This window comes from Chiloscyllium plagiosum, chromosome 33 (genome assembly GCF_004010195.1).
Source record: "Chiloscyllium plagiosum isolate BGI_BamShark_2017 chromosome 33, ASM401019v2, whole genome shotgun sequence".
Classification (NCBI taxonomy): domain Eukaryota; kingdom Metazoa; phylum Chordata; class Chondrichthyes; order Orectolobiformes; family Hemiscylliidae; genus Chiloscyllium; species Chiloscyllium plagiosum.
In genome coordinates this window covers 31,169,842-31,194,347 of record NC_057742.1, presented here as the reverse complement: position 1 = coordinate 31,194,347, position 24,506 = coordinate 31,169,842, and the positions used below count along the sequence as shown (strand labels likewise).

Sequence of the window (24,506 nt, the reverse complement as noted above, 5' to 3'; positions counted from 1 at the left end):
TTTTAGAATGAACAATTTGGTTTCAGTTCTTTCATATGTAAATCCCAGAACTTTTTTAAAGTTACATTCTCAACTGAACTTTAACAATTGAGGTAATCTAATCTATCTAATTGGTGTCATGTCGGCCCAGATAATCTCTGTGTGAGACTGTCTGTGCCACAATGTTCAGACTGACTGTAATCTAAAAAACAGATTTAGAGAATCTTCCTTGGATTCATGCTGTTTTCGTGCAAAATAAAATTTAATTCTACAAGTACAAATTCACCCCACAAACCTATATATGTGTGTGTGTGTTTGGGGGAGTTGGTTTACAGTGCCTATAAGAGATTGTGTGCCTGTGTGTGAGAGTGTGAATGTAAAGGGGTATAAGTCTGTGACAGGGTGTGTGGGCATGCATGTGTAAGCATATGAGAGAGAGCTTGTGTAAGAGCGTGACTGTCTGTGTGTGTGTGTCAGAGTGTGGTGCAGTGGGGTCACCTGTAGTGTGATATGAACCCAAGGTCCTGGATGAGGCCATCCCCATCAGTACTGAACTCAGAGTCATAGAGATTTATAGCACAGAAAGAGATCCTTCAGTCCAACTCGTCCATGCCAACCAGATATCCTAAATTAACCATGTCCCATTTGCCTGCATTTGGCCACATCTCTCTAAACCCTTCCTATTCATGATTTGGAGATGCCAGTGTTGGACTAGGGTGTACAAAGTTAAAAATCTCACAACACCAAGCCATAAACTCTGTGCCTTAGAATTGTGTCCTCCACATCACCTGATGAAGGAGCGACGTTCCGATAGCTAGTGCGCTTCCAATTAAACCTGTTGGACTATAACCTGGTGTTGTGTGATTTTTAACTTCCTAATTATGTACCCATTCAAATGCCTTTTAAATGTTGCAACTGTTGTGGAAGACAGGAAAGTGGATTCCAGGCCATGGTCAGACTGAATGGCTTGGATAGCCAATCTACAACTGGCATTCAGCAGTAGCAACTGCTACTCTGTGGGTGCAACGATAGCACAGTGGTTAGCACTGCTGCCTCACAGCGCCAGAGACCTGGGTTCAATTCCCGCCTCAGGCTGTGTGGAGTTTGCACTTTCTCCCCGTGTCTGCGTGGGTTTCCTCCGGCTGCTCCGGTTTCCTCCCACAGTCCAAAGATGTGCAGGTCAGGTGAATTGGCCATGCTAAATTGCCCATAGTGTTAGGTAAGGGGTAAATGTAGGGGAATGGATGGGTTGTGCTACGGTGGGTCGGTGTGGACTTGTTGGGCCGAAGGGCCTGTTTCCACACTGTAATGTAATCTAATGCTGTGCAGGCTAACAGCTCGTGGAAAATTAGCATCCAATTTCAATTAGCCCAGGGTGATGAACGGGGTAGGGAATGAAAAGGATGCAGAACAAGGGACAAAATGTCCTTTGGAAAGGATTTGACTCCAACTTACTGCAGATCCAAATACTAAAGGTCTCTTATGCCTTCCTCCAGGCCAAAATCGGATGAAGGAATAATCTGGATGGAAACCAGTGACCTCTTTGAGGGTCACCATTACACACGACAACACAACAGGTTTTTTTTTAAAACAAACGGCACATTTTCAAAAGAATCGACCAATTGCTGAAAATGAAAGCCATGTGGAGCTCACAAACTTCAATTCCATTCGCCAACTATGAAATGTTGGGAAAGCTTAAAAATTGACGCATACTACATCCCTGAGTAACAGCACGTTTTAATCAAGGCAGTTAATGACTCCTTGAGAAAGCTTGTGCTCAGAAGTTCAAAATTTTAATCAGCTATTCATTTGAACTCTTCTAAAGGTCTTGGGGTGAGACAATTCAAAGAAATCATGGCTGGAATTCAATGCATGACCTCATCGCTGGATTATTCCACTTAGTGTGGACTGTAAAGGAGGAAACTAACTTGCATTTATATAGCACCCTGCATGACCTCAATACGTGTCAGAGTTTTACAGCCTAGTGGTTTCGTTTTGAAATACTGTAATGAAGGAAAAGCTGCAGCCAAACTGTATATTGCAAAGTTCCACAAGCCACCGTAAACTATGAGACTAATATCCAATGTACATACTCAAGAGGCAATTAGAACTCCTATAAGTTTGGAAATAAATGAGGTAAAGTTGCAGCAGCATTCCTTGGGAAGTGACCTTGGAACAGTTGATAGAATAAAGTGCTTTTTCTTTTAAAGTACAGACATGGCTTATGGTGAAAAACTGATCAAGAACTTCATTTTATTTCCTTTGAATAGACTTTTTCTCCAAAGATGGTTTTGCTTGCATGCCCATCGATATGGTGAGGATTAGCCTCACACTATTATGCATTAATAATGTAAAGAGCGAATACAAAGGCAAACATCAAAAAGTGTGCGGCACCTACAGAACAAGGACTTCGGGTGAGTTGATGCAAGTTAATAAGGAATGGAGAAAAATTGGGCAAAAAGGATCTTTTCCATTTCTCTGTCATCCCAATATTGATGAATTCTCAAATGTGAGATGACACAGATTACACTTCAGGGTGGCACAGTGGCTTCGTGGATAGCACTGCTGCCTCACAGCACCAGGGACCCAGGTTCGATTCCAACCTCAGAGCCAAGTTTATACATTCTCCCAGTACCCACTTGGGTTTCCTCCCACAGTCCATAGATGTGCAGGTAGGTGAATTGGCCATGCTAAATTTCCCATGGTGTTCAGGGATGTGTAGGTTAGGTGCATTAATCAGGGGTAAATGTAGAACAATAGAGTAGGGGAATGAGTCTGGTGGGTTACTCTTTGGAGGGTCAGTGTGGACTTGTTGGGCCAAAGGGCCTGTTTCCACACTGTAGGGAATCTATGATTCACCCTCTGACTGCTGTTGCTAATTTACTTGATGCTACTTCTTTGCATTTCTTTATCCTTTCTGTTTCTATCGGTAGCCAGTGTTTCTTTCCTCTTGATCCTCCATTTATTTTCTCACCACTTTCTCGTAATTCTTACTCTGACCTCTCGCCAGTTAGATCTTCATTCTCCTTCACCCCAATGTTTCTGTTCTTATTCTCACCCCATGAATCCTTGAATCATTGTTATAAAACCATTCTCAGGAAGACAGCAATTAATCTCCTATCCTTTCCCAGAGAACTGCCTTTGGGAAGCCCTTGGCCTTTCCTTACATGGAGACTGAACATTCAGGACGTAAGGAGAAATTAGGAGTCGTCTGACAGTGCACTGCTCACTGAGAAGGACTGCCATAATTGCCTGTGCCGTGTACTAAAAAAAGGGAAATAACCGTATGCAAAAGATGCAAGTTGAATGTCGTTTCAAAAATAAAAAAATCACACAACACCAGGTTATAGCCCAACAGGTTTGTATGGAAGTACTAGCTTTCAGAGCGCTGCTCTTTCAATCAGGTAGCTAGCTAGCTCTCTGACGAAGGAGCAGCACTCCAAAAGCTTGTAATGGCCGACCATTGTATCTGCGGGTCCAGTTTCCATGCTTTCAGTTACCCATGGTTTATTGAGGCCCAAACATATTACAGGGAACATTCCAGAACCAGGGACCACGGAACTGCCTGGATTTAAATTTTCCAATTTAAACGAAAGCCTTCGCGTCTATTTGTGGTTTCAGGCTTCCATGGTAGATCTTGGAATGCATCCCCCTGTGGGTACAGGGAGGCTACTATATTACCAAATAAACCTGTTGGACTATAACCTGGTGTTGTGTGATTTTTTTAACTTTGTCCACCCCAGTCCAACGCCAGCACCTCCACATCAAGTCAAATGTTCTTTGCCATTAACTAAACATACTCCAAGAAACCCAAAAAGTACAAAATTCCTGCTTGGATTAAAAGAAGATAAACACTGACTTTATCAGTGTCAAAGTCAGAAGTCACGCAACACCAGGTTATAGGCCAACGGGTTTATTCAAAATCACAAGCTTTCCATCTGATGAAGGAGCAGTGCTCCAAAAGCTTGTGATTTCAAATCAATCGGTTGGATTATAACCTGGTGTTTTGAGACTTCTGGCTGTCCACCCCAGTCCAACACCAGCACCTTCACATCACGTTCACCAGCGCTAAACAAGGAAATTCCAGTTCAGTTCCCTTGATGGCAACAGGCAGTGCAGATACTTCACGTGAATAAAGAGTCATCGTACAAAAGCTAATAAAATGCAATATGTTTCTCCTCTTCTTCATAGAAGGTGTTCTGTTTCTAACTTTATTGATCTGCTCTAGGTGGCGAAAGAGAGAGATAAAATCCCATCTCTAAATTACTAATGAGGTCAACAAGGCAAAATCTAAGACCCCTGCTCGGATTTTACAGCAAATGGTGGATGATATATTTTTTACAGATGAGGAAAAGGAAACAAAAAGGAGGCCGTTTTATTGGCTTTTATGGGACATCTGTCCACTGTCCTCTTAATCTGAGTCCCATTGCAGTACAGACAGACAGTACCTGAAAGAAGATGGCACTCAATGCCCAGATGCAATCTAAAGATGAATCTGCTACAACATTAAATCTCAGGTAAGAAATAAATCATAACAAAAGCAAGGACCCACAATAAAAAAAATGTACACTTTCTGCATCCACTGGATTTCACACTCTATCATAGAATCGTAGTACAGAAGGCATCGTGGCTCATTGTGCCTATTCTGTATGTCGGAGCAATTTATCACCTCCCATGGACCATACATTCTTCCTTTTTAAACAATATTCCAATCCTCTCTTAAAAGCTTCGACTAACCTGCCTCCACCACATTCTCAGACAATGCATTCCTGATCCAAACTACTCACTGCATGAATAATATTATCCTCATCTTGAATTTGCTTCTTTTGCCAATTACCATAAATCTGTGGCCAATGTTTCTCAATCCAGGCAGCAATCGGAACAGGTTTGCTACACTGTCCAGAACCAATCAGGATTTTGAATATTTCAATCAAATCTCCTCTCAAACCTCTATTCAAGATCAAAAGTCCCAACCTCTCCATTCTGTCTTTAAAACTGAAATTCCGAATCCCTGAAACTTTTCTTGTAAATCCTTTCTCCCATCCATTCACATCTTTGCTGAAGAGAATGAGACGTAATGCTCCATTAGTAGTTGAAAGACTGCTGTATACAGATTATCCTAACTCAAACAGGGAAATAGGAAGCAAACATAGGAATGCTCTTTGAGACATTCAATATGATCATGGCTAGTCATCCAACCCAAACCTTTGTTCCCACTTTCTCCCATAACCTTTGATCTCTTTAACCCTAAAAACTGTGGCTAACTCCTTCTTGAAAACATTCAATATTTTGGTCTCAACCACTTTCTGTGGCAGAGAATTCCACAGATTCACTCTCTGGATGCAAAGCTGCCCCTCATCTTAGTCCTAAATGCCTACCCTACAACCTTAAATTGTGATCCCTGATCCTGAGCTTCCCAATCATCAGGAACATCTTTGCTGAGTTTACTCTGTCTAGTTATATTTTAGTTTTATAGTTTTTTTTATGAGAACCCCTCTCATGCCTCTAAACTCCAGTGAATACAATCTTAACCAAGCCCGTCTCTATTCATATGCCACTTCTGCCATCCCAGGAATAAGTCCAGTGAATCTTTGTGACTTTCCCTGCATAGAAACAACACACTTCCTCAGCAAAGGAGACCAAACTACACACAATACTCCAGGTGTGGTCTCACCAAAGCCTTGTGCAATTGCAGCAATACGTCTCTGCTCCTGTACTCAAATCCTCTCACCATGAAGACTAACATTTGCTTCTTCACCATCTGCTGCATCTGCAATGCTTAGTTCGTGACAGGTGTTCAAGGACACCCAGGTATTGCTGCATCTTCCTTTTTCCCAATCTACTGCCATTCAGATAATAATCTGCCTACTATTGCTACCAAAGTGGATAACCTCACAGTTATCCCCATAGTACTTCTTCAACTGCCTTGCTTTTGTATTTAATTGATGAAGCCCAGGATGTCACTAACTTTATCAACGGCTCTCTTTCCCTCCCCCTGCTACTTTCAATGGCCAATGTGCATACAGACACACAACCCTTTGCTCCAACACCTTCTATAGAATCATGAGATAATAAGGCCTGCAGATGCTGGAAGTCAGAGTCAGTAAAATGTGGAGCTGGACAACAGGTCAGACAGCATTGGAGCAGCAGGAAGGTCGATGTTTTGGATCAGGAGCTGAAACATCCTGATGAAGAGTCCCAACTCAAAACGTCGACTTTCCTGCTCCTCCAATGCTGGCTAACCTGCTGCGCTTTTCCAGCTCCACATTTTATCAACTTCTATAGAATTATGCTGTCTTTCTGCATACATCCGTAAAAAATGTTCTCACTTCTCTGCCTTAAGTGCTTTCTGTCACTTGCCAACCTATTCCTCCAATCTGTCAATGTCCTCTTGAAGTTTTAATTTTTTTTGTTCCCCACAGTTCACAATATTTCCCAGTTCCATATCACAAACCAAGGGCTGGGCCACACATATAAGTCAGCAAGAATAGAAGCCCCAATAATGTGCCCTGGGGAAATCAACTACAAACTGTCCTCCAGTCAGCAAATCAACCACTAGCCATTACATTAGGATTGCTAGCACAAAAGCAATTTCAAATCTATGTTACTATTGTCCTTTTTGCACCATTAGCTCTGAAGGTGGTTAACAAGTCTATTTCTGGGACTTTCTCAAATGGCTGTTGGAAGTCAATATACACTACATCACAAGCACAGCAACCTTGTTATAGCATCAAAAACAGCTTTATTACGCATGATTTGCTTCTACTAAATACATGCTGGATTTAATTAATTAACTCATATTTACAGACGTGATTACTCATTTTTCCCTTGAACTATCATTCCTAAAATCTTCACTGTAATTCTGGTTAAACTGACTGGCCTATAGTCACTGGGTTTATCATTTTGAAAACCATTTTTTGAACGATGCTGCAACTTTTGCAATCCTGGCACCACCTCAGAAAGTATAAAAAGCTGGAAAACTGGGCTGGTGCCTCTGCAGTTTCCACTTTGACTTCCTGAGTCTTCTTGGATGCAACTCATCCTGTCGTAGAGCCTAACTATAAGTATAGACAGCCTATTCAAAATCTGTTATCAATATTATAAATGTTAAACATCTGAACAACTTCCTCTTTCATCTTGACCAGTGCCACATCATCTTCCTTCATTAAAAGATATATTATGCACTCTGTAATTTTTAGCCATAACCTCTGCTTCAATGAGAAATTTCTGCCAGTTCACTTTTTGCCAACCTTTTCCTATTTTTATGCTGACATAGGATTTTTGCATTCCCTTTATGTTAGCTGCCAGTTTCTTCTCATACTCTCTCTTTGCCCCTTATCTGTTCTTTAAATTCTCAGAAGAATCTCTTAAATTCAACTTGGCTGTATAATCCACTTGACATCTATTATCAGCACTTTCTTCAGCTTAATCTTTAGGGAACTCTGACTTAGTTTGCCTCACATTTCCGCTCTGTAGGACTGGGTTTGAGCTATCTCTTAGGCGAAAGTGAGGACTGCAGATGCTCGAGGTTAGAGTCAAGATTAGAATGGTGCTGGAAAAGCACAGCAGGTCAGGCAGCATCCGAGGAGTAGGAAATTCAATGTTTCATGCAAAAGGGTTGATGAAGGGCTTTTGCCCAAAATGTCAATTTTCCTACTCCTTGGACGCTGCCTGAGCTGCTGTGCGTTTCCAGCACCACTCTAATCTTGAGCTCTCTTCCCCAGTTCTCAGATACCATTTTGCCTGCCAACCTTTCTTTCCAGCGGATCTGAGCCAGATCCGTTTGTAACCCACTGACAGTTGGCTTTCCCCCAGCTAATTATTCTTGCTTTGCATTGTTCTTTTTCCTTTTCCTACAGCCAAGCTAAACACTATAATATAATGATCTGTCCCTTGAATGATCCTCTATCAACATCTGATCCATTTGGCCCATCTCAGTCCTAAGAATTAAGTCCAGCAATGGCTTCTTTCTCCTTGGACTGGAAACTTTCAGCTGCAAAGAAAAATTCCTGAAAACTCTCCAAGAACTCTTACCTCTCTCTGCTTTTTGCACAACTGTATTTCCAGTCTATGTTCAGATAAGAAAGTTTCTCAACGTAACTAGTCCAAAGTTTTTGCACTTCTCTGCAAGTTTGTTGCCACTAGTTGGTATCCTATGGACTGAGTAATGCAACTGCACTTTTTTAAAAGATCTGACCAAATAGACTGCGTTGTTAACCCATCTCGGGCATCGTCTCTCTCCAGCACTGTTTTCCCTCAATCAAGACTGGCACTTCTCCATGACTTTCTTTTCTGAAGATTGTTTTGCAGAAATATTCAATTGCAATATTGTTGACTCAATACTCCATTTTCAACCCCCTATCATATTTCAGGTGACCATCCGTGCTTGCAATGCAAACTTATTTATCATACTTCATTCACAAATATTCACTTAATTTAGACTGTATTACCTTGCCCTTCATTCCGAACACACCAATTAGCCTATTTGCTACTCTGTGCTATGTCTCTTCTAGTATTCTATGCACCTTGATATTCTTCTCTCATATGAACTCACTCCCTTCATTGGAATGAGCACATTATCCCACCGAGAAACCGATTTTAGCCCAGTTTAGGTACAATGCATTTGGACACTTAATAGGAAGATCAAACAGGTGAATGTGAGACTGGAAAGATGCTTTAGATTGCTCGGGCATTGGGACCATCTGTGAGGGCAGTGAGACCTGTCTTTACCAAATTGATTGCTGGTGAAACTTATATCCTGCCAAGCAATTTTTAAAATGCCAATTGTCCTGTCACACCTGAAATGTGAGGTGACAGTGCTCTGCAGGTTGGACCTTGAGTCACAGAGGTGTACGTCATGGAAACAGAACCTTCAGTCCAACTCATCCCCATTGACCAGATATCCTAAATGACTCTAGTCCCAGTTGCCAGCGTTTGGCCCATATCCCTCTATCCTATCCAGACGTCTTTTAAATGGTGGCATTGAACGTGCCTCCACCTCTTCCTCTGGCAGTTCATGCCATACATGCACCACTCACTGTGTGAAAAAGTTGTCCCTTAGCTCCCTTTTATATCTTCCCCCTCTCATCTTAAATCTATGCTCTCTAGCTTTGGACTCCACCACCATGAGAAAAAGACCTGGGTGACTCACCCTATCTCTGCCCCTCATGGTTTTATAAACCTCTATAAAGGTCACCCCTCAGCCTCTCGCTATGGGTCAAACTCTCCAGTCTCGACAACATCCTTGTAAATCTCTCTGAATCCTTTCAAGTTTAACAGCACCTTTCATATAGCAGGGAGACCAGAACCGAATGCAGGGTTCCAAAAACAGCCTAACCAATGGACTATACAGCCGCATCATGACATTCCAACTCGAATACTCAATGTACTGACCAATAAAGGTAACTGTACCAAATGCCTTCTTCAGTATCCTGTGTACCTGTGACTATACCTTCAAGGAACAATTAACCTGCACCCCAAGGTTTCTTTGTTCAACAACACTACCCAGGACCTCACCATTTACTGTACAAGTCCTGCCCTGATTTGCCCTACCAAAATGCAACACCTACCGCTTATTTAAATTAAACTCAATCTGCCATTCCTTGGCCCATCAGCCCACCTGCTACAAAGTTTGCAGGTAAGTCAGCTAGAATCTTTGTTACCGACCCATGCCCCTTGAGATACAAGGAGTACTGCTGGGCTAGAAAATTACGTAAGAACTTAAAAAGCTTTTCCTGCCGAGACGAATCTCACTCGAGGCAAGTTTAAAAATCGTTTAACAGTTTGCCATAATCACTCAATCATTTAATATTGGGCTATTTCAAACTGTTAAATCTGTAGATATGCTATATATCTGGCAGTGATCCTAACTGGAGAACAGGCATTGTAACTCCACTGTGAATCTTGTACTTGCATTGCACCAACTGTGCGGTTGTAAAACAGACACATTCATTCACTGAATCTCAGGGTAGTCAGGTACCTACAGTACATACGGCATGCAATAATTGTTTTTAACATTTATAAGGTAGTGAAGTAAATATCAATTGTGTATACAGAGCCTGGTCACTTCTCTGCCTGTTATTTTTATTCTTTGATGGGATGTGGGCATCATTGGCGCACTTACTATTTGTTGCCCATTCCTAATTGCCCTTGAACTGAGTGGTTTGCTGGGCCAGTTCAGAAGGCAGCTAAAAGCCAACGACACTGCTATGGGTCTGGAGTCACATGTAGGTCAGACCAGGTAAGGACAGCAGATTCCTCCCCCCGCCAAATCCTAAAAGGTATTCATGAACCAGACAGATTTTACCAACAGTGGATATATGATTATGACGGGAATAACTTTTAATCCCAGAATTTATTAAATTTGAATTTCTCCAGAAACTAATGTTACATTACCACAACATCACTGCCTCCTCTACTGTATTTTGAGTTTCTTGTCGTAGCAGTTACATAGCATGCAATGCACTGAGGGTGGCAGACTAATGATCCCAGAAGCAAGTGTTAGGACAGCACAGCGCTGAATCAATTTAACTAACATTCAAGCAGTCAACACTTTCATTAAAAATATCTCCCACAATGGCTTCAGTCAAGAGTTGACAACCCTAAGGTTCAAACCTGTATCTACCCCTAACCTTAGTGTGGCCTTTTATGTCTCAGTCTCTCATGGGGAAGAACAAAACCACCTGGGGAGAAATGTAAAGATCAGATATCAAAGGTTCTGGGTTACCACAGATAGTGACAGCGACTGTGTTGTTGGGACAGGCTCTACTGAGATCTACTGGAGTTGATTAATGCTTCAGTTTTGATGCACAACTGTAGACAGAGCTATTTCCTATTAATGTCTGCATATCTGAGAAATACCTACCACCACCTAAAGTCAGCCAGTTTGCTCAATTCAAGTACTACTGAGTAACATGTGGAAACTCCTAGCAGATGTCGTTATCATCATTTCAACAGATCCTTCCATGTGGCTAAACCTTTGAAGTTCGAATTAACACAATTTTCGCACAAAATCAAAACAAATTAAATGGTTGCATTTTCCTTTAGAGAAGACAATATAACAAAGTATTGAATGTTCCTCTGATTTTTCTGCATTATTTTACAGGAATTCTTAAATTTTAGAATAAAAGAAAAGGCTATTTGCCCCATCAAGACCACACAGGTCTTTTTCCATGTAACTAATGCCCAAATTTTTTCATGTTTCTATTTTTCAAGAAATGAGTAATTTTGAAATGATTTAAGGATTTAGCTTCAACAATAGTTTTTATTGTGGAGAATTTTACACTTCAGTTGCTTCTACAAGTAATGGCTTTTGCCTATCAGAAGTGGATCAATTGGTAGCAATTGAATCTCAAGGTTCCAGGTTCAAATCCCGTTCCAGGTATTGAGCAGAGAATTTATCACTGACCCACCAGATCAATACAGAGAGTGTGTGTCGCACTATCAAATGTGCCATCCCTTGGCTGAGATGCTAAACATATTTGCCTGCTTGACTGTGGATCAGGACAGCAGGGGTGCTACCTCAGAATACTTGCCAAGCGGTAAAGAAGCAACATTACTTTCTCTTACTCCTGACACCAGTAGTGCATCCAAAACAGAAAAGCTCATGATCAATAATTTGTGATGTCAAAGTCATGAAGGGTCTGGTTCAGAGAAACTGTAATGACAGAAGTGCCATAGGAACCAACAGGACTTACTGGATTTGATTTATTACCATGTACTTAAGTACAGTGAAAAGTTCTGTTTTGCGTGCAGTACAGGCAGATCATACCATAAAAAGATCATGGGGTGATAGAATACAGTGAGAGATACAAGGTTACGGCTGCAGAGAAGGTGCACAAAAAGCAAGATCAACATTAGATTTGAAATTTGAGGGGTTCCATTCAGAAGTCTAATAACTACCAGGAAGAAGCTGTTCTTGAATCTGTGTTTAAGTTTATCTTCTGCCTGACGAAAGAGTTTGCAAGAGATTATTACCAGGGTGGGAGGGATCTTGATGATATTGGCTGCCTTTCTAAACCAGCAAGAAATGTAGATGGTGTAATTATGTTGCAAGGATGTACTCCTGAAAAAAAATGGTGGAAGCAAATTCAATTGTAATTTTTGATATTCTCTATAAAAATATCTCGAGTGGGAGATACTTGCAGGACTATGGAGAAAAAGCAGATGAGTAAGAATAATCCAGCAGCACGTTTGAAAACAGTTCACTGCATGATGGGCCAAATGGCCTGTTTCTGTGGAGTAGGATTTCCAACATGCCATGGGTGTGCCTCATGTGTCCTGGTGCAGCAGTCATCATCCAGAGTCTAACCCGCCAGAGCACAGAAACAACCATCAGCACATCGTCCCGAGTGAAACAAAAGGACATTGTTGAGCTTTACAGAAGGCTGCGTCACTCAGCTCTCTAGTAACCAGTTTGTGTGGGAGGCTCAGTCTCCTTCAAAAATGGTTGGAAATAGCCAGTTTTGTCCTTTTGGCAGCTGCAGGACCTGTCCCTTTCAATGAATCCCAGAGACGACTGGAGCAGCCAGCTCTCACCTCCCATTGATTTTAAGGCCCAAGTTCTGAGCAGCTCAGCTACGGGCAATCTGTAAAAACCTTTCACATAAAGATCAATCGTCATTGACTGCAGTGGCAGGAAGAAAATGAACAATAGATGAGATACCATTGCAAACAGCCCCATTCGGTCAGAAACCAAGTTAACATTTGAAATAAATAACTCAAAATGCGAACCAGCTACAATTCCACTAATGGAGACCATTGCCCGCCCACTGTCCAGCCCGTCTGATTTCAATCAAATGAAGCCTCTCCAATAACTGGTCAAACTGACCTGGCAACAATGTTGCAGTGCTCCCAATACACCAGCCATAAATTTTCCTTTGTGTTTTGTATTTATATGGAAGAACCATTTATTTTAAGTAACTGTGCCTTGCACACCCACCAAACCCACGGCACTGTGTCACCCTCTATTGCTCACAGCACCATGGATACTTTGGCAAATTTATCCACGAGGTTCCAGATTCAACAAAAGATTTTCTGCCCTTCCCAATGGCTGAGCTAACTCGGTCTTTCCTCTGATGTGGGTGTGTTTCAATCTCTCACTCTCTGGACTGAGCAGCATCCTCGTCAACAGCAATGCAGGGAGTCTGGGACCAGTGTGCCTCCCACTGTTGTACTGGAGCTCCCTGACTGGGGCCTAGGAGTGGAGAGGAGCTTGGCCACTTACCAAATTCACTGCTGGGTGATCCAGGGAGAGGCTGAATAGGCTGGGAATATTTTCCCCTGAAGCGTCAGGGGCTGAGGGGTGACCTTATAGAATCATGAGGGGCATGGATAGGAAAAAGGTGAGGGAATCCAAAACCAGAGTGCCTAGGTTTAAGGTGAGAGGAAAAAGACTTTTTAAAAATACCCAAGGGGCAACATTTTTCACACAGAGTATTGCGTGTATGAAATAAGCTGCAGAGGAAGTGGTGGAGGCTGGTACAATGGCAACATTTAAAAAGGCATCTGGATGGCTATATGAGTAGGAAGGGTTTAGAGGGATGTGGGCCAAATGCTGGCAAATGGGACAAGATCAGATTGGGATGTCTGGTGGTGTGGATGGGTTGGAACGAAGGTTCTGTTTCTGTGCTGTGTGATTCTATGTGAATTAAAATCATTGAAACCAATATTATGCATTTGGCAGTGATGAAAGAAAGGTGTTCGAAAATGCTTTTGTAAGTCCAGGATGAGATGTGAAGCCTCAACAACACACTGACTCTTGGTTAGGTAGCTTGAGAGCTGCTTATTACTGGATTTAAAGAGTTTTGGAAGGCATTACTTGGTGATGCTTCCCTAGTGCTCTTCAAATTCTCTTTTAGCATTCCATTATGAGTAGCCCTATCTTCAGCTGCATGACCCTAAGTTCTGGAATTCTTTCCATAAATCTCTCTCCCTCTTCCTTTAAAACAACCTGAACTCCCCCAACGTCTGACCAAGCTTTTGGTCATGTGTATGACCACCAAATTTATATCCTTATGTAGCATATAAAGTGTCAAGTGTCGTTTGATCACTTCCTTTGAGGATTCTTGGACATTGGACTATAACAGGGGTGCTGCATAACTATAAGTTGTTCAAAATGTTTGGATTCACAGGTCGTTCTACTATGAAGTAGGTTTTGTGAAAACGAATTTGCTCTAACATAATTGACGAATTGGGAACGTTTCTAAAGCACAAACATTTAACATGTATGTGGGCTATAACACAATTACATTGCCAACACTTTGAGCTCTGCTTCTAAACCGTGATCTTTCTATAACACAGAGTTGCACATGAACACAACCATTGCATTGTAGAAGGATTACCGGTATTTGTTGCACAAACTAGGTACACACACCTTCAACCACACAGCAACTTGTTACAAGATTGGTAATGGAATGTGGGTCATATCAAACTCAGTTCTCTCTTTTCAAAAATAATCATTTAGAAAATGACTGAACAAACCCAACCAAACAGTTAACGAAACAAAGATAATTAAGTAAATCTGAGCTATGAGTTTTAACAAAGCTGCACAAAGTCAATCACTGGTTCCCCGGGTTGTTAGCTATTTAGCCTTTTGGTGACTGGCCAGTTCTTATTCCAATCATAACTTCATCTGTGAAAAGGTCAGGTGAACCATCAATCTGCATTAACCATGGGCTGTGATATGGTACACCCCAGGGATCTCTGTCATCTGATGACTTTTAATGGTTTTCCAGTATATTCTGCACAGTTGCTGGGAACAAATGCTTTAATGTTCCAGGAATAATCCTTGGTGCCCCGGACAGAGGGGAGAGAATCTGTATTCATGGAGATAATGTCTATTCAGAGAGTGAGAGATTTCCAACCTCAGGCATGTGTGTGATCTGAGAAATCCTCCGATTCCATTTCTTGGCCCTCAAAAATGCACAGGCTATGGTTGGACTGGACCGGACATTAAAAAGCTGAAACCCAAACCAAGCCAGATACAACTAGGCTCAGCCCAGATTTTAAAGGAAGTGTGATAATGAACATAAAGTCTTCCTGGAGGACGGGAGATCAGACACGTGACATTTTCTTCCTGAGACTGGAGTCTTGTGGGTCCATCATCATATTCATCAAGAATTCATTCTTACACCAGAATTCCTTATTTGAACATGTCTCGGGTATAAATGGAAGAATCTTTTGCATTTTTATAGCGATTCCACCCCACCCCCCCACAAACAATCACAAGATTGACAGTGAATGAAGTACTTTTGAATTAAATGCAGCCAACTTGCATGTAGACAAATAACATTTTCGATAATGACCAAATCATGAGAGCTTTTTGTCATGATCGAGGGATTGGTCAGGATACTGGTGATCACTCCCCTAAAATAAGACCATCCAATTTTTTATGTCCATCTGAGATGGTGGATGCAGTGTCAGTTGACAGTGCATTCAAAAGACATCATCTCCACCAATGCGATGCTCCCTTATACACTGAGGCACTCCCTCACTCCAAACCCTCCACCACTGCGTCCCTCCCTTGGTAGCGACCCCCCCCCCCCGCCAGTGCCACACTCCCTCCATAGCGACCCTCCGCCAGTGCGGCAATCCCTTGCTACTGACTCCCCTGCCAGTGTGGCACTCCCTCAGTACTGAACCCCCGCCAGTGTGGCACTCCCTTAGTACCGACCCCCTGCCAGCGCGGCACTCTTTCAGTTCCAATCCTCCGCTAGTGCATCACTCCTTCAGTACTATACTGGAGTATGGTAAAAACAATGACTGCAGATGCTGGCATCCAGATTCTGGATTATTAGTGCTGGAAAAGCACAGTTCAGGCAGCATCCGAGGAGCAGGAAAATCGACGTCGATTTTCCTGCTCCTCAGATGCTGCCTGAATTGCTGTGCTTTTCCAGCACCACTAATCCAGAACTATACTGGAGTATGTCAGCTTGGAAATCTGAGCTCAAATTTTTGGAAGTCAACTCTGAACCTTGAGACTCTGGAGTAAAGTGTGGACCTGACTGAAGCACAGCTGAACAATTTAAGTTGAGTTTAATCAAAAGCTTGAAATTTTCAGTTCGAGTAGAGATTCCTTTTTTTTAGCTAAAGGAGGACAAGCTGAATCTGTTTAGTGAGTAAATGGAGAAAACTCCATCAAACACACACTATCTTTAAGCTGCAGACATGGACATCCCCCTTATCTCTGTAAAGACAGCTCTTGAATTCTGAAAAGAAGTTCTTCAGAACTCAGTTGTGATACTGATACAGAAACCCTACGTTTTAGCAGGCATTACATCTGCTGCACATCATAATCATTACAGCCCTATGGTCCAGATAGGATTAATAATAGAAATGCATCACCATTCGTAGGAGAAACTGAAATACCTCTGGTCTGTCTCATCACTCAATTAGACCATGAAGGATTTGTATCTTAAATCCATCTGCTATGGTTCTAGACACCGGGTGGCACGGTGGCTCAGTGGTTAGCACTGCTGCCTCACAGCACCAGGAACTCGGATTCGATTCCGGCCTCGGGCAACTGTCTGTGTGGAGTTTGCACATTCTCCCAGTGTTTGTGTGGGTTTCCTCCGGGTGCTCCGATTTCCTCCCACAGTCCAAAGATGTGTAGGTCAGGTGAATAGGCCCCCACCCCAGTCTGACCTATCACCCTCACCTTGACCTCTTTCCACCTATCACATTTCCGACACCCCTCCCCCAAGTCCCTCCTCCCTACCTTTTATCCCGATCCTCCGCCCTTGAACTTCCACTTCCCGATCCTCCGCCCTTGAATCCCGCTCTTCCAACCGCCACCAGGACAGAACCCCACTGGTCCTCACCTACCACCCCACTAACCTCCATGTACAGCGCATCATCCGCCGTCATTTCCGCCACCTCCAAACGGACCCCACCACCAAGGATATATATCCCTCCGCTCCCCTATCAGCATTGTCTTCGTGGGTGGGAAGTGTGGCTGTCAGTGTGTTTGTGTGTGTCGTTACGTGTGTCTGTCTGTCTGTGTCTGAGTCTGTCTGTGTATTTGTTTCTGTGTCTGTGTGTGTGCGTGCGTGTGTCTGTCTTGAAAGAGTGTGGTGCTGAAGAAGCGCAACTTTTCAAGCAGCATCCAAGGAGCAGGAGAGTCGAAATATCGAGCATAATCCCTTCATTAGGAATGAGGCTTGTGGGTCAAGGGGTCTGAAGGATAAATGGAAGGGGGTGGTGCTGGGGAAAGTATCCCCCCCGCCTGTCTCAGTCAAATCCATCAAATTCAGCACCGCCTCCCTAACCTGCAATCTTCTTCCCGACCTCTCCGCCCCCACCCCAATCTGTCCTATCACCCTCACCTTGACCTTTTTCCACCTATCACATTTCCGACGCCCCTCCCCCAAGTCCCTCCTCCCTATCTTTTATCTTAGCCTGCTGGACAAACTTTCCTCATTCCTGAAGAAGGGCTAATGCCCAAAACGTCGATTCTCCTGTTCCCTAGATGCTGCCTGACCTGCTGCGCTTCTCCAGCAACACATTTCCATCTCTACCTTTTATCTTAGCCTACTGGACAAACTTTCCTCATTCCTGAAGAAGGGCTTATGCCCGAAACATCGATTCTCCTGTTCCCTGGATGCTGCCTGACCTGCTGCGCTTTTCCAGCAACACATTTTCAGCTCATTCTAAATTGTCCATAGTGTTAGGTACATTAGTCAGAGGGAAATGGGTCTGAGTGGGTTACTCTTCGGAGGGTCGGTGTGGACTTGTTGGGCCAAAGGGCCTGTTTCCACACTGTAAGGAATCTAATCTAATCTAATCTAATCCCTCAACACCTCCTACCTAATAACCATCTACCTTTTATTTTAGGGGTTTGGAATGAAGAGGTGCCAGATAGTTCTAGATGTGTATGAAGAGATGTTACACAACAGCACCCTGAAAGGTCTGGAAATGTGATGGTTAACTTCTTTGTTCTCAAACTTACAGTGCAAAAAAGATGTTCTTTCTGATTACCTGCTGAATCACTCAATGATCATGAACACATGATTGAGGTCACTATTTAATCTTCTTTAGGTCAAGGGAAGACAAGCCTAATCTGCACAACCTGCAATCATAATTTAAGCCTTTTAGCCTGAACTGCACTGTCTGCAACAAAGCAGAGAAAAGCCACTTGACAAGATGAGAGCACCCCTTTAAAAATAGATTTTGTCATAAATGAGGTCAGGCCTGTAAAGTGTGCTTCTGTGAATCAAGTACATTTTTGAGTCAGCTATTAAAGCTGGATAGTTGGTAATATTTTATGCTTCCAATTTGACTTTCTGCTTATGGTGTGCATGAATGTTAAATCCTATACAATGGAAACCCATTTGGGACGTTAGAAATCTAGTCTTGGCTCTGAATGTGACTTGGAGTAGGGAGATGTGAATTGATCTGGTGAGTTTTACATTAGAGTTGGACATAGGTTTACAGCAAAAAGCAAAAAAATGCTCCAAATCTTACTGCTCCCAAGCCATTAAAGGAATGCTTCTAATTGCAAAGATGGTCTCCATATGTTTCTGTCTTTTCACAGAGTGGCCGTCCAGAAGCGTGTAAAAATCCTTCCAGTTATCACAACTTTTACATAAAATACCACATTTCGCAGTTGAGAGTCAAATCAGGTAACGATGACAGATTTCCTTCTCCCAAGACCATTAAACGAGGTGGGGTTTTATGACAATTCATAATAGTTTCATGGTTACCATTGCTGAGTACAGTTTGCATTTCCAAAATCATTAATTGGATTTCAACTCAGTCAGACTCTACTAAGGTGTTGGAACCAGTGTCTCTACAGCATTAGCCTAGGCCGCTGGATTACATTACCATTGCACCATTATCTCCCTCATAGGTTTACAGCTCTTAATATTTCAGAAATTTAAACGCATAGAATTGAACCCAAGCTTTTTGTTGGGAATGAATCACATTTCAAATCCAAACTACAATGCTCATCCAAGCTCAAAGCAATTCCTTATTAAATGTCCCTCATGAAAAATGGAAAAGACTTTTGTCTACTTTATTGCTGTAACAACCATCTTCTCCACTTATTCAATAAACTGCTTCGCTGTTCGAGAGGAGCCATTGAAGATCCCTAGGTGGCCAAAACATTTTCAAATGCCTTGAATAAATTTCCTGACAAAATACTTCCCAAGACACCAATCCCTGACAACTGAAAATAATTTGTTCAAATGAGGTCTTCATGCTTAAATTTTAGATTTAAACCTACAGCTCCCAACTGCAATCAGGCTTGCAAGACAGCCCCTCAGATAGAAGAAGGGAAACTGAAAATGAAGGAGAATTCATTCATACCCCAACCATATCTGAAGACCGCTAAATATTAATGGTGACTACAATTGTAAAGTACCACTCTAGTTACAAATGCACATGGGATTGTTCAGAATTTGTTAGAGGGAGGAATTAATTGCAAACCTTTCTTTCTTCTATAGAACAACATGGTCAAAGCAATGGGAGCTGATGTCTTGTGTCCTATCACGATCTCCCCCATACTGCTGTTTAAGTTTGTAATCTCGGCCATTTCTGTGACAATGCAAAACATATAATTTACATCTCCAATATTGAAAAGCAACTTATATTCACATATAAATTTATATATCAATTTATATTTAGGAGGCAGCAGTGGCCTAGTGGTATTATCATTGGACTGAGACAGGATATCAACTCATGGAACGTTTCAGGGAACATCTCTGGGACACATCCACCAAATAACCCTACCGCCCTGTGGTCGATCACTTCAACTCCCCCTCCCACTTTGCCCCATGACATGCAAGTCCTGGGCCTCCTCCACCGCCAAATCCAAACCACCTAACAACTGGAGGAAGAAGACCTCAACTTGCACCTTGGGACACTCCAACCATATGGCATCATCATCAATTTCACCAGTTTCCGCATCTCCCCTCCCTCACCTCATCCCAGATCTAACCCTCCAACTCAGCACTTCCCTCTTGAACTGTCCTGTAAATCTTCCTTCCCATCTATCAATTCCACCCTCCCCTTTGACCTATCACCATCACCCCCCCACCTCCATCGACCTATCAACTTCCCAGCTATCTTCCCTTTAGCCCCACTCCCAACCTCCTTTTTATCTCTCAGGCCCCTGCCTTCCCTCCTACATTTCTGATGAAGGACTTATGCCCAAAACGTCCATTCTCCCGTGCCTCAGATGCTACCTGGCCTGCTGTGCTTTTCCAGCGCCACACTTTTCGACCATTAATCCAGAAACCCAGATAATGTTCTGGGGACCCAGGGTTCGATTCTCGCCATTGCAGATGGTGGAATTTGAATTCAATAAATATCTGGAATTAAAAGTCTAATGCATGACCATGAATCTATTGTCGGAAAACCCAATCTGGTTCACTAATGTCCTTTACGGAAGCAAACTGCCATCTTTACCTGGGCTGGCCTACATGTCACTCCAGATGTACAGCAATGTGGTTGGCTCTGAACTGCCCTTGGGGAAATTAGGGATGGGCAATAAGTGCAATGAGTTAAGTTATATGTAGTCTGATCATAAAGGAAAATAGAGAAGTGTAGGGAGGGCACTCCAGAGCTTGAGACCTGGGCAAGTCAATGCATAACCACCAGTAATGGAATAATTAAAACTAACGATACACAGGAGGCCAGAATTAAAGTGCAAATATTTTGGAGGGTTGTAGAGATGGAGAAGATTACTGAGTAAGGGAGAAGTGAGCTTTAAATAAACTTGGAGAACAATGGTGCAAATTTTAAAGGCAAATGTTCACCATTACATGGTGACCTCCAAGGAGCCCACAGTGATGTCATAAGTTACGAGGCCTGTGGTCTTTCTCTAAGGCAGAGATACCTCATTTCAGACTGAGTGTCCTCACTATTTGCAGGCTGAGGAGAAAACTTAAGCTGGGATCTCGACTCTTCAAGTTGTTTGGTGCCCTTTGTTGGAAGGCACATTTGTGTGAGCAACTTTTGAATTTAGGATAATACTTGGATGTGCTGGCCTTGATGATTAGACAGTCTACTGTCACATGCTGTAAAGGTGTGCATCACCATCAGACTACTGGGTCTGTAGAATGGGACCTGGTCAGTTTGTGATATATTAATATTTGGATTTACAGGCATGAATAGTGAGGTCTGACATTAGAGTCATAGAGATGTACAGCATGGAAGCAGACCCTTTGGCCCAACTCATCCATGCCAACTAGATATACTAAATGAATCTAGTTCCATTTGCCACCATTTAGCCCATATCCAGATGTCTTTGAAAATGTTGTAATTGCACCAGCCTCCATCACCTCCTCTGGCAGCTCATTCCATTATATAGTTAAATCATTTTTATTCTTTGGACCTCTCTACTGTTGAAGCAGTGCACTATGGGTAGGAACCAAGCAGCTTATTGATGAAGTATCATGTCCCACCTGCCTCCGAAGTGTGTAATAATATCTGAACAATTTTATTTGATAATATCTATCTTTAAAATCTTTGCTGCAAACAGAGGGTCCCTGAATGGGAAGTTGAAATTATTGTATCGATATTTGATGTGTTTTTATCTTTATTCTCAGTTATATCAAACACTTATTTAATTAATTGTTGTTGTCCTAAACATAGCATGCCCTTTGAACTGGTGGTGAAGAGAATCCAAAGCAAAAACACTAAGTATTACTCTGAAAAGCATATAGTCCCTTCTACCTTATAGGCTTAAATCCTGCAACAATCCCAACGACTATCAAAACCTCTCACAGCCACACAGTTTTCTCAGTCAGGTTTAACCCCATGCATGATTAACACGGTATTGGATTTTAACATAAGCAGCCACACATGCACATCTACATCTACAGACACAAGTGAAGTCAGACAAGGCTTCAGTGTCATTTCAAAGGAAATCAATTTAGAGAGCAAATAGCTTTTGAAAGCCAGATGTAAAAAAGTGTCTGGGAGCAAAAAAATGCAAAGAGAGAAAAATGTCAGCTGGCTCAAGGTACTTCCCCTCTGATGGCTGCGAATATCATACCAGCTATCAATCCATATTCTTCCAGATCAGAAATTCATACTTTGGCTTTCTGCTCACTTTTTATGAAGCTAATTGCTCAGTGCATGTAACTCATCAACAGAGACCAAGGATCACTGGCAAAAACAGAGCTGATTAATTAAAAACATAGCTCTTGGGAAAACAAATGAAGCAACAAATGCTCTAAACCAGCATTTCATCAGTCATATAGATGCTGGATTGGTTTGGCAGATGGTTTTGGGGCTATCCTCCCTGGATTTGAAAGATCTAAAGTAACAAACATGCAAATTCAAAGCAGACGTAGGCCAATTCAACTCCTCAAGTCTTCAAGAAGATCATGGCTGATTGGATTGCAACCTCAAATCCAAACTCCTCCAACACCTCTGATAACCTTTCACCCACTTTGCTTAATTAGAGTATATCCAGTTCAGTCTTAAAAATATACAAGGACTCAATTTCTGTCACATTTTCAGGAAGAGTTCCAAAAACACACACAGAAAAACTTTGATTCCTCTCAGTTTTAAATGGATATCCCTTAAGCATTGGTCCGCATTGCAGTATCCTAATCCTAGCTAAATGATTATGAAAAAAAGTGCAATGCTCAATAAAGTGCAGTGTATTACAGATATAATAGCTGCTATCTCACAGAGATGATGTGGACGTGTCGGTGTTGCACTGGGATGGACAAAGTCAGAAGTTACACAACATCAGGTTATAGGCCAACAGGTTTATTTCAAACTATAAATTGAATTTTCACCTGATGAAGGAGCTTAGAAAGTTTGTGATTTCAAATAAACCCGTTGGGACTATAACCTGGTGTTGTGTGACTTTGGACTTTGTCCACAGAAATGAAAGAGAGAAAGGAATGCGCGCACACACAGTATGAACTCTCTCCACCTGGGATTCATTCCAGTCGTCTTCATACAGTAGAAGCAAGGCTTCCAGGCACTGTTTTTTTTGCCACAATAACATTCAGTCTGAATTTATTATCCTTTTGACAGTTCAATCCCTGTTTTTCTGCTGAACTTCACACTATTTTATAACAGGTCCCAGACATAATACTCTTTCCGGGCCTTTTGAAATTAATGATGTATTATCCTCTTTGTGAATTCTCCTAACTGAACCAGCTGGAAGACACTAAGCTGTTTCAGAGTTTCTCTACTTCATAGTGTTTGTGCTTTCACATTCCATTCATTTCTACAAACTCTAAACCTATCAATTCAATCAGGCTTCCGCTATGTCCGTTCGAATTTGGGCTCTCCCATTAGTCAACAATAACAACTGTTAATCACTGGCTACAGATTGCCCTCATGTTGGTACCAAGCCCACTCTCATGGCTGAAGCATGGTGCATCGGCATGTAGGGGCATATGAGTGTGTGGCAAAAAATAAAGAAACAGGAATGGAAATTTCCAACCACTTTCCATCAATAATCCTTTCTACTAATTGCTGTTAACACAAGTTAAATGCCAAATCGTTTCTATGAATTGAATTCAGTGATCAAGGAAAACTTGTTTAAAAAGAAAATTAGTTACAAATTGCACACAGTGGAGGAAATTATGACATTCTGCGATAATGTAAGTTGGATATTGTGATATCACTAGAGACTAATAACTTCTGAAGAGAAATCTGAACTAGCAGAAGAAATGACGTGACAAGCTTTCACATTTTGTATCTTTTGTGATAACAAGTGACTAAAAAACACTATTGACTTAATACTATTATCCTTTTACAGGAAACCTACACATTAAACTGTAGGCTTTAAGTTTTAGCATGACTGAAAATCCCCTAAGGTTTTACTTTACGCTATTCTTTAAGTAGATACTTCATCTTCCAGGAACCAGTTTAAAACTGTTTTCAGCTCCCAATGGCTTGCTTCATTTTCACTTTCCCAACTGAGTCACTTGTTATTCCAGAACTGCTTTTCACTGAGGATTGTGGTATAAATCCCTTCCTTTACTTCCAAACTAGATGGATCTTCCAGCATCTTGTAAATGCTTACAAACTGAATCTTCCATCTGTGCACTAGCCACTAATTTGGCTAATAACGTCAGCAATTTTCTCTGTTTAAGATTCAGTCAGTCCTGCACCCATACCAACATTCCCTTTAAGCTGGGTGCCTGTAAACTGGCTGAGAGGTTCTGTTCTCGTTGAGGCTTTAGCTTTTTGCCTTCGGGCTGCGGGGGGGGGGAGAGAGCCAGTATTGCGCGTGAACCTCAGGAACTCCAGGAGCATCGCTGAAGACAGCACAAAACAAATGGTAAACTTCTATCTGTCAATACGCATGTGTTTATAAGGAAGTCTGCAACCAGAGCTCTTCCTCTGCCCTCTCTCCTCAGGCAATGTGAAATATGTAATATTACTAATATATCATTATCATAGATTCTATATATTTGCTCCCAAGTTCTCTCTGGGAAATAAACAGTAGTTTAGAGCAGAGTTTAAACTCAATACCTATGTTATCTTTATGGCATTTTGGGAGACTCAAGGTCTACTCATGGTACACTGAGGACATTGATTCCAAGTGGAAATAC

The 24,506-nt window shown here is 42.0% G+C and overlaps 1 protein-coding gene across 2 annotated transcripts in view; it reads right to left on the bottom strand.

Moving 5' to 3' along the window:
* The window catches only part of fam171a2a (family with sequence similarity 171 member A2a), a 310,310-nt gene that overhangs the window by 231,275 nt on the left and 54,529 nt on the right, over window positions 1-24,506 (bottom strand). The window contains exon 2 of one of the 2 annotated variants that reach the window (XM_043675235.1): window positions 19,405-19,512. The exons of the other annotated variant lie outside the window; for it this stretch is intronic. Coding sequence (XP_043531170.1) covers window positions 19,405-19,510 — 106 coding nt within the window. The 5' untranslated portion in view covers window positions 19,511-19,512. The remainder of the gene's footprint in view (window positions 1-19,404; window positions 19,513-24,506) is intronic. 2 annotated transcript variants of the gene reach the window in all.